The sequence below is a fragment of the Lottia gigantea genome (assembly GCF_000327385.1).
Source record: "Lottia gigantea unplaced genomic scaffold LOTGIsca_76, whole genome shotgun sequence".
Classification (NCBI taxonomy): domain Eukaryota; kingdom Metazoa; phylum Mollusca; class Gastropoda; family Lottiidae; genus Lottia; species Lottia gigantea.
The window spans coordinates 485,124-496,697 of record NW_008710536.1 but is presented as its reverse complement, the minus strand read 5'-3'; the positions used below and the strand labels follow the sequence as shown (position 1 = coordinate 496,697).

Sequence of the window (11,574 nt, the reverse complement as noted above, 5' to 3'; positions counted from 1 at the left end):
ACATATGTTGTGTTTTTCAGAGAAGAAGGAAACAACAGAAGATAGATTATCTGATAAAAAACAGAGAGTTTTTCGTAAACATCCTCTTACAGTTGCCATGGAGATATTATGTAAAGGTATAATAACTTCTGTTTGAAAAATTTAAAAAGAATTCATGTACAGTATAGTATATACTAATTGTACATTAAATGCAACTAAACTTCTGCTTCTTCTAACATTGAATTTGTAACATGATAATGGCCATTCACAAGTTTGGTATATTTAAGTTAGTATGTTTATATATTATTATTATTATCATTTACAGAAGGAAGTGAATTATTACTGACTTTCTCCTACAATTTACAACTACACATAACAGCACTTTTTATTATTATTATTACAGAAGGAAGTAAATTATTACTGACTTTCTCCTACCTTTTACAACTAGAGATTATAACAGTTCATGTGAAAGTATTACCTAGTCTAGAAAGTGTACACAGCTCTATTTCTGGATCGTAAGTAATATTTACTTGTTTTATGTGTTTATACCACAAAGTTAGGTTATCAGGTTGAAAAAATTCTTTAAAATCTCTAGATTATTTTCAGCTTAAAGGAAATTTTTGACTCGTGTAAAAAAAAAGGAAATTTGTTATTTGTAATTTCCACCTTCTTGACCTTTGTTATCAATGACTCTTGTGTAATTTTTGTTATTTTGACTCTGTCATATACACAAGTTTAATATAATATATTTGAATTGTAGAGATTTGTTATCACCAGATTCTATATTGAATGAGATCTATACTGGTGATCATGGTAACAATACGCCGAATCCTGCCAATCAATATGAATTACGTAGAATGGGGTAAGATTTAATTCATTTCAAATGCAGAGCCTGATGTTACATTCCCAAAGCCATCCTTGATCTGAAGAAATTGTTACCAGTTACTAAAACATTCCACCATTCAAATGTTTGGTCAAATACTTTGTTGCAAAATTTTGTTTTCCACATGATAGGACTCTTGAGATATTGAGAGGTATTGTGAGACTAATGAGTAAAATTCTAGATCAAACTCTTTGAGCTTGTAAAGATTTTTAATTCATTTAAATGGAAAAATGTACAATGCGACAAAAAATTTACATTCATGTAATGGTTTTAAAATTTTGCAATTTGTTTATTATTTGTTTGCAGATTACATGATTTTAGTGAGTATGTAAACCAAGTAGGCAGACCATATCAATGGACACAATGGTTAGGTGGTTTACAGTTTCTAGGAGATGGTAATCCAGTCACTGTTAAAAGTACTGTCAGCTCTGGCTACATGCAACAAACTGTCAAACAACTACGAAAGAGACTCAAGGCACGACTGGCGTTACTTCATCAAATGGCTTCACTCGGTAAGTAACGATGATATTTCTTTATATATAGAACTATTGGCATCATTTCATGTTAACCTCATTTATTTTGCAACTTGTAGTACTTGACATATGGATTGCCATTTGGATAGAATTAATCTCAGAAATGGGATTTTTTTTAGCTATGCCAATCAGTAATAGTGTTCACAGCTCACAATCAAAATTTAAGCCTTCAAACCAACCCCCCAAATGGCTCATCTGTTTCTTTAAATTTAGTAGATTCAGGAGCTTAAGCCTATAATACACAGATATTTAAAGACCAAGGTGAGATCAGGACATATTGAACCTAAGTCAATCATGTCTGGCTTGCCAAATAATGCAACAGAATTTCTAATAGAAATTTTTTTTCTGTTACAGAGAGAAATACTATACCAGTTAGTAGTAATCTGATTGATATGTTCCCAGCTAAAATATCCAGTCGCTTAATATCATGGAAACGGTCAACATATGAAGATTTCTGTAGTCTGGATTATACCAGGAATATAATTGAAGGAAGTTTAGTATCAGAAACTGATATCTATTTTGTTGCTACTATGGAAAGAGGGTCTGGTAAGTTGATCAGCTACATTGATACGTCTAGTTTGTAAACATATTTCAGCTGTTTATCTTAAAATTGATTTGTCAGTCAAGTTAACAAGTCATGAGGGTGATTATCTATTTTTCAGTTAAGTTGACAAAGTTTTTCAGCTTCTTATCTTAATTTTTTTAAGCCAACTTGACAGGTTGTAGCAGATGATTATTTTTTTATTTAACAGCTAAGTTAATAAGTTAAGTTGTAGCAGCTGCACAATTTATTTTTCAAGATTTGTTTAAAATTATGTTAATAGGTTGTTGTAGCAGCTGATTATCTTAACTTTGTCAGTCTCATTAGCAGCTGAATATTTCCTTATTTACAGTCAAGTTAACAAGTCATGTTGTTTCTGAGTATCTTGTTACATGTCAGCATATGGTTTACTGTTTTTTCAGCCAAGTTAAGAAATGAGGTTGTTGTAGCAGCTGATTATCTCGTTTTTTTATCAGCCAGGTTAACAAGTCAGGTTGTTGTAGCAGCTGATTATCTTTTTTTTTTCAGCCAAGTTAACAAGTCAGGTTGTTGTAGAAGCTGATTATCTTGTTTTTTTTTTCAGCCAAGTTAATAAGTCAGGTTGTTGTAGCAGCTGATTATCCTACAGTACCACCAATGTTTGTTGTTAGTATTTCATGGCAAACAGACAGAAATGCTACCACTGATGTCCACATACAGGTAACTTTATGATTAAATATTTATTTTATATAACATGTATTTCAAATTTGATACAAGTAAAATCTTAAATCTATTAGTTCCCAAGCTAAGTGATAAAAGAAGCACAGTCAGTATTGATCAGTATGAGTCTTAACTTTTGTCAACTGTCCAGTAAACCTAAACTGCAGTTTGGCCTTTTTTTATTGTCCCTTTAAAACTACATCTCTCACTGGAGAACAGGTGGAAAAATCTTTATAATTTAACAAGTGCTTGAAGTGAACATAGACCTCCAGATAAGTCTCAATATCATCCATCTCATCCAAAAATAAGTTATAATTTATTTTTTATTTTTTTCGCTGTTAAGGAATTGGAAGAAGAAGTAAATGTTCATTATACAGAATTAATTAAAGATAAAAGTAAAGATAATTTATTATCCAATCAATTACAAAGATTATTGATGTGTTTTGATATCTATCTTGAAACTGAAACTCAAGATTTATCAGCTCCTATTGAAATACCTAAAGAGAAAGTGTTCACCAGATTAGCCAGGTACGTAGCCTATGTAGTGTAGTAAAAAAATTTCTTAAAACACTAACACAATCCACCTTATTTTAGATAGTTGAAGTAGCAGATTTCTTATGTTCAAAGAAAAACTTAAGAAATCTCAAACTTTTCCCCTAATAACTTGGTTGTAACTCTCCCTTCAGATTATAATGGCTGTGCAGTGATACTAAAGTCCTGAGATGTTTACTGAATAAGTAGCAATGCATGATTCCGCTGGAACAGCTTAAGCTCCTCCTACAAACAACCACACAAAATGACCCCACGCCAATCTTTCAGGATATCTTTGGTCTGCATTGCAAGTACCCCATGCACACATCAAAACCATTTTGTCAAATATATACTCACAAGTCATTAAATAATTTTGTTTATAACATACTCTTAGCCTGAGAGTCTTAGGTGTTTGTGGGTAAAGATGGTGGCTGATTTCAAGATGATTGGTCAATATTCAGAAGTCAATCATTCTCCTGGATCTGAGAATTGCTGCTTTGGTGAATTTAAACAGCAGAACATGAATAAATGTATCTTTCTTTTGGAAATGGCGTTGATGTGATTCATGTGTTTTATTTTTCAGGGGACCAAATAGGAAGAAACCATACAAATATATTCCAGATTTAGGTATCTTTACTCATCGATAAAATCCTCATTCTTTCCATTAGTAGTTTATATTGCTTGAAATAAAATTTTCTAATAAAATTTAGAATTGAAAAATGTAATGTTTTGTATTTTGAAGACCATGGGACAAATACATTGAAACCTTCAATATTGTGATTTGGTTTTTAAACCCGTTTTTATACAAACATCATCTCAATCAAATCCAATCAAATATCTATACTTTATGGAGACCAGGATGTTGATGAATTTTGATTTAAGTCGATGGAAATAACTCAAAAACAGTTCAAGACAAAATCTTAGGGACGTATGCAGTTGAACTTTGGCTAAAGTCAAACTTTGGCTAAAGTCGAACTTTACAAAGTTAGGATTAAGGCTTTCATTTTCTACATTTGATAGTCAAATTTAAGCACGACTTTCGTAAAAATCGACCAGTGCATACCTAAAGTTCGACTTTAGTCAAAGTTTAGGTAAAGTACGAGCACTGCATATGGTCGGAAGTCTTACTACAGTGATGACAATTCACGTTTTAATGGGAACTCATAAAAACAAAACAACATTGCAGATAAAAATAGATCTTTATATAATATTAAATAAAATACCAGTACCAAAAATCTCAAGATGTGCTCAGGTCCACAAGTAATTCAAAGAATATCAATGAATCTGAGGAAGTTAAACAAATAAACACTGTGTAATAAACATTATCTTAGGTAAAGTTAAAAAAAAAAAACATTGTCATATAACCATAACCATAGTTATAAACATGAATTTAGATCAAGTGATAAAACCATAGTTATAAACATGAATTTAGATCAAGTGATAAAACTATAGTTATAAACATAAATTTAGATCAAGTGATAAAACCATAGTTATAAACATGAATTTAGATCAAGTGATAAAACTATAGTTATAAACATAAATTTAGATCAAGTGATAAAACCATAGTTATAAACATGAATTTAGATCAAGTGATAAAACCATAGTGATAAACATAAATTTAGATCAAGTGATAAAACCATAGTTATAAACATGAATTTAGATCAAGTGATAAAACCATAGTGATAAACATAAATTTAGATCAAGTGATAAAGCCATAGTTATAAACATGAATTTAGATCAAGTGATAAAACTATAGTTATAAACATAAATTTAGATCAAGTGATAAAACCATAGTTATAAACATGAATTTAGATCAAGTGATAAAACCATAGTTATAAACATAAATTTAGATCAAGTGATAAAGCCATAGTTATAAACATGAATTTAGATCAAGTGATAAAACCATAGTTATAAACATGAATTTAGATCAAGTGATAAAACCATAGTTATAAACATGAATTTAGATCAAGTGATAAAACCATAGTTATAAACATGAATTTAGATCAAGTGATAAAACCATAGTTATAAACATGAATTTAGATAAAGTGATAAGTAATAAACATGATCTTAGATCAAGTGATAAACAATATGTAAAAAACATTGGCTTAGGTTAAGTCAAAAAAAAAACATTGTAAATGAACTCACATCAAGTGATAAAACCACAGATTAACCAAAATTATATATAAACATTAACTTAGATCAAGTGATAAACACTATGTATTAACCATAAACTTATGTAAAGTGATAAAACCACAGATATAAACATAACTTAGATCTAGTGATAAAATCAAAGTTATAAACATGAACTTATATTAAGTGACAGAATTATGTAATAAACATTAACTTAGATCAAATGATAAAACTATGTTTCATAACATGAACTTAGATCAAGTGATAAAAACTCTGTAATAATAGTTAACATGGATCAAGTGTAAAATGATGTAACAAACATTTCACTTAAATCAAGTGATAAAAATATGATAAACAACAGGTATCCTGAAACTAAAATCATGCAGGCTAAATATATCATAGGCATAATTCATAGAGGTATGATGTTGTTAATGCTTAAGGTATTTTAAGGTCATGGGCCTAAGACTTTCCATATTGAACAATTAGGCAAGTGTATTGAACCTGCTGTCAAAATGAAAAAGACTTTAGTGGCTTAATAATGAATTTTCAAATAATCTTTAAGATATATATAAGTCTAAAGTCAAAACAGTTCATCAAATTATCATCAAATTCAAACATGAACAAGGTCTCATTGACATACACACAACAGCAAAACTCTTTCATCAGATTTCTACAAATTCAAACTTGACCAAGATCTCATCGATATATACAAGCATACCAAGTCCCATCAAGATCAAATCTGTAGTCTGTATCAAACTTACAAGTGTTTGATGTGTTTTTACTAAGTCAAGGGCAAGACTCTGAAACCTTTCATCTGATTATAACCAATTTCCAACTTGACTGAGATCTGATCAATATATACATGCATATCAAGTTTCATCAAGATTGGATAAAAACTGTAGTCAAAGGCAATAACACTGAAATCATACATCCAATTATTACCAATTTCGAACTTGACCGCAATCTCATCAATATATACATGTATACTAAGTTTCATCAAGATCAGATAAAAACTGTAGTTATTATCATGCCTACAAGTCAAATTTAACAATTCTTAGTTAGTCAAGGGCAATAACTCTAAAACGGTTTATATGTTTAATATCAATTTGTAAGTTGACCGAGATCTGATCAAGATACATGCATACCAAGGTTCATCAAGATTGGAATACAAGTACAGCCTATAACATGCCTACAAACCAAATTAAATACGTTTTTACTAAGTCAAGGACAACAGCTCTGTAACCGTTCATCAGCTAAACTACATCTGATTATTACCATATATTCGAACTTGACTGAGATCTCATCAATATATATACATACTAAGTTTCATCAAGATCAGATAAAAACTGTAGCCTCTATCGTGCATAGAAAAAATATGGACTGACAGACAGGGGTGACGGCAATATACGTCCACATTTCCATGTGGGCATATAAAAATGTAGCCAGACAGACAGGGGCGACAGCAATATACGTCTACATTTCTATGTGGGCGTATAATAAGGCACAAAAATATCAAAGAAGAAATAAGACAACAATGCAATTGCAATCACAATGACGTTGAAGCAAGCAAAATTTTTTGTGCCCAGCTATGTCCGATTTACAACAGAAAACTTTGTTTCTGGGTAGAATAGATAGTGATAGAAACTAGCAATTCTTATATTATGTTCATTACTCACTGAAACTACCTCAAACTAAAGTGAAATGTTTCAGTTTATTTTTAAATATCGAACCTAGATGCTTAAAAAAATTTTGCTTCACCCTACTGGCCTGGTGTACAATAAAAAAAATAAATATGAACACAAACAAATCTTAACAAAACAGGGGGAAAAATCTTAAAAAATAGGAAAAAAACTCATGAATCAGAATAAAAAAACCTCATTCATCTGACTATATTTTAACTCTTTTGTACATATGCAGGGTTTGCATTGATATTCTTATTTAAAATATAATGCATACTATTCTAAAAAAATGCATTAATTATATTCCACTTTGCCATTATCATTAACCTTTTATTGAAGCAAATATAAAAACACATGATAAAAACACAAGGCTTAAAACAAGCACATATTAACATCTCAGCACAAGTAATTATCATGTGTTCAATTCAAATAACATTTCAGCACATTAAGTAATTATAATGTGTTCCATTCAAATGAATACTTTTTATTCATTTCTTGTTATACAACAAATATTACTTGTGTCAAAATGTTATGTGTTCAGTTTTTTAAGAAGTAAGTAACTCCCTAGCAATGTATCATGTGTTTTGTTATAATATGTGCTTCTTAAAAGTCATTAAATCTCATTTAAATACAAAAGTAAAATTTCACCGGTATCATATACATGTAATATCAATAATAGGAACTAGTGCTGGCACGATATATATCGGTGAATTGATGTATCGCGATAAGACATGCCACGATACGGGTGTCGTATCGCAACGTCATGAATAGATACTTGGCAATAGCTATTATGGAAGTTGCTAGTATACGTTATATCAATTTTTTCACTGAAATTGTTAGAAACTATTTATAAGACAATAACCACTTCTATCAACTATATCACCAAATATCACAGTTATAAAGTTATAAATTAATACATATAGAAACCTTGAAAATAAAACTTTAATTTCCCCATATCACGATGATGTGTATTGTATACCTACTAATTCTAATCAGTTTTATCATCTGATTCTAAACCATTTTCCTTTAATATATCATTTAATACCACAATATTTGACCTTAATAGTTTGATGTAGACTTCCATTTCATCATATACCTTTAAAAAAAGCATATCATTGTAAGTATCATCCAAAGTGGCTGTGCCAGCCTCACAAGACTAGGGGTACAAATAGGTGATAAAAAGACACAATCTTGGTCCAGGACTGCTGATTTATCTGTATTTGCCAGTCATGTCATGTCTGATTGGAGCTTCAAAATGACTAACTACCGTTTCAATCTTTGGGACATCTCTGCAAATTTGTATATATTTTCAGAATTTTTTATGCATTCTTGATGGAAATTTGTATACGATTTGTTAGAAAGTCTGGTTGGGAATTTCCGAAATCAACAGACCTGCTTGGTCCCAAATATGCAGTTTAATTGATAAAGGGAAAAACGTCAGAGATATGTTGCAACACAACCAAACTTTGGATTTCAATCGTGAAAAGTAATATGGATATCTGAAAATATTAAGAAGACTATGTCCTCTATATCAATACTTACTAAATCGTTGTCAACAGATTTATCTTCCTTTAACTTGATGAGAAACTGAGATTTATATGGTGATAATTTTGACAGAACCTATATCATGATATCATGAAAATATTACTTTAAATAATATAACTATATAGTTATTTCACATCACTTAAATCATGGAAACATTACTTTATAAAGTTATTTAACATAAATTAGATCATTACTTTATATAGTTATTTAACATAACTTAGATCATGAAAACATTACTTTATATAGTTATTTGACATAACTTAGATCATTAAAACATAACTTTATATAATTATTTAACATAACTTAGATCATGAAAACATTACTTTATATATTTATTTAACATAGCTTAGATCATGAAAACATTACTTTATATATTTATTTGACACCAGTTAGATCATGAAAACATTACTTTATATAGTAATTTAACATAGCTTAGATCATGAAAACATTACTTTATATAGTTATTTAACATAGCTTAGATCATGAAAACATTACTTTATATAGTTGTTTAACATAGCTTAGATCATGAAAACATTACTTTATATATTTATTTGACACCAGTTAGATCATGAAAACATTACTTTATATAGTTATTTAAGTCCTACTTACAGAAAATACTTGCTGGACTATAAACCCATGATAAGGTTTTAAGACTTGTGTATATGCTGCTTTTAGACATGGTTCTAAATATGTGCTTTCTTCTTTGTCTGACATCAGAATCTCAAAAAGAGTACAAAAATAATCTATACCTCTGAAAAAAGCAGGAAATAGTGTTTTGGGCTATACTTTTCTGTTCCTACTAGGGCAAAGTGAAGTCAGACAAAGTAGGAATTATCAAAGGATCTTTAATCAGCACAACCTGTTGCACATGGGGAATCTTTTCCTTGCTAACCACAAAGGAATCTGAAGATATAATTGTGACCTATACCAAGGCAGCTAACTTACTGTACACCCTTTCGACACTTGAGCGTAGATGAAATAAATTGACATATATATATATACAAAAGATTTGAAGCATACGTTATGTTAAGGTTATGTAGCTCGCTGTGTGTACTCTCTACAGAACGATTTGAAATTACCCCCTTTCAACTTATAACTTTACTACAAAAGTTAAAATTAAATAATAAAGAGAACAAAAATGTACCTTTTTAACCAAAGAACTCCTGACTGGGCCTGAGTACTGTCTTTTTTGGTTGCTTCATCTTTTAACATAGCATTTAAACTAACATACAACTCTGGATTCATTGACTGTTTTTGTTCTAATTTCTAAAATTATCATATTCAAAATAATAAAGTTTTGTGTTATACAGCCACTTCAGTTAGGGTCTAACGACATCTACGTTCTTGAACCTTAATTTGAGAGCTGTCGTTAAGACTCAAACTTAAGTTGCTACATTAAAAAATAAAAGCTGATAAAAAAAAAACCAGAGCGAAAGTCTGGTCTAATTTTAATTAGACTGAATGATGCCCCCTTCTTCTGAAAATACAGAAGCTATAAGTACTCTTGATACACATACAAATGCTAGAAAATTGTTTTTGAATTCCTTTCAGTAAGTATTACAAGGCTTGTCCTTGTCCCTTGTCAACTCTATTCTGGATTTCACAGTTATGCCAAGTAACATTTAAATTTTGTTCAGCACTGTTTCAATTATATTGCTTCAAATACTAAAAAAACCAAGGACAATAACTCATAACCACAATGAATAAAACTTTTCTACCTTGATATTGCCATGTACATCATTTTTCACTATTATATATCCACTGCCAAGTCTATCTATAATGAAAATTGTTCAGTTTGTAAATATTAACCCTTTGAACACTGTGGCTGATCATGAGCTAACACCTACAAGATTGCACAGATGTATCAAGTGATGTCATATAACATTCGATTGTACTTACAAATTATATATAGTAAATAAATTTACATAATTAAATCACGATTCCATTTATACGGTATCACACAATTTGATTTGATAATAGTTTATATCTTTGTAAACAGAATGTAATTGTAAGCTCCACAGCTTTCACAATCCTTTAATTCATTATGTTAAGAAAAGGGTCTACACGATACACTTGATTGGTTGAAAAAAATGTCATTAAAATGGGACTAAGAATAAAAATTTGTTAGATTACAATGGATAAGAAAAATATCAGAAAACCAAAAAAAAAAAAGAAACGAAATTGTAATTTAATTAGAATGCAGTCAAATCCGGTATTTTGGCAAACTAGTGACACCAACTAAAGTGTTTCCAATCCTAATGGAGTTCAATTTAAAAAAATTCCATGAAACAGAAACATTTATCATGGATACCACCTTTAATGTCAAAATACTCACCAAATAAAGGCAAGATTTGATTTGCTGCTTTTAAAAATGGTGCTGTTGGAATAAGCTTGTCATAAGATATTTCTGGAAACAAACATCCATCTCTAGAGAAAAAAGTCTTGCCGCTCATTCCTTCTGCAGACATTAGGGTTCCTGCAGATGGCGTTTTTTTTTTCTATCTTTCTTTCTTTCTTACTTCCAACAATAACTTCATCAAGATCCACTAAGGATATGCACCTTAAGTGCTTAAGTTTGGAAGTCACCATAGATAGAAGTCCATCAGGGCCTGTGTATAATATAAGTATAAAATATTCATATGAAATATTAGTCTGACAAATCTGGCCCTAACCATCCCTCTGACCTGATACAGATAAATGTTGACAGATTTTGAGAATTTTCAGCATGATAAAAAAAAAATGGGAAAAGTTCACCCCTCAACTGTATTGGAACTGAAAAATATCTAGGAATGTCTTGATGAACTCATTAATGGTTCAGCTCATATTACCAACATTTGGATTTTGTCATAGTGCCGCTTTCTTAAGCACACATGTGCAGAAAAGTAGGACATAAATTTCTATTCATTTCATCTCATTTTGTCATTGTGAAAAGAAAACTAGTAATCTAGTAATGGATTGAAGAAACTCCATTAAAAAGTAACATCGCAAATGTGCAGATATTCCGCCTGTATATATCTCATTCAAGGAACAGTTATGGGAAGATTTGTGGGGCTA

The 11,574-nt window shown here is 30.2% G+C and overlaps 2 protein-coding genes across 2 annotated transcripts in view; one reads left to right on the top strand and one right to left on the bottom strand.

Moving 5' to 3' along the window:
• The window catches only part of LOTGIDRAFT_236170 (hypothetical protein), a 25,433-nt gene extending 21,494 nt beyond the window's left edge, over positions 1 to 3,939 (top strand). Inside the window, exons 15-22 of the mRNA XM_009066402.1 lie at positions 21 to 116; positions 305 to 494; positions 740 to 841; positions 1,169 to 1,374; positions 1,750 to 1,941; positions 2,520 to 2,635; positions 2,979 to 3,163; positions 3,750 to 3,939. Coding sequence (XP_009064650.1) covers positions 21 to 116; positions 305 to 494; positions 740 to 841; positions 1,169 to 1,374; positions 1,750 to 1,941; positions 2,520 to 2,635; positions 2,979 to 3,163; positions 3,750 to 3,813 — 1,151 coding nt within the window. The 3' untranslated portion in view covers positions 3,814 to 3,939. The remainder of the gene's footprint in view (positions 1 to 20; positions 117 to 304; positions 495 to 739; positions 842 to 1,168; positions 1,375 to 1,749; positions 1,942 to 2,519; positions 2,636 to 2,978; positions 3,164 to 3,749) is intronic.
• Positions 3,940 to 7,717: 3,778 nt separating this feature from the next.
• LOTGIDRAFT_236169 (hypothetical protein) lies at positions 7,718 to 10,988 on the bottom strand (the record flags this gene model as incomplete). The annotated part of the gene is made up of 6 exons (XM_009066401.1): positions 7,718 to 8,071; positions 8,518 to 8,595; positions 9,130 to 9,271; positions 9,665 to 9,786; positions 10,239 to 10,294; positions 10,856 to 10,988. The coding sequence occupies 6 exons, from the start codon at positions 10,986 to 10,988 to the stop codon at positions 7,964 to 7,966; spliced, it is 639 nt and encodes a 212-aa protein (XP_009064649.1). The 3' UTR covers positions 7,718 to 7,963.
• Between the last annotated feature and the right edge of the window lie 586 nt (positions 10,989 to 11,574).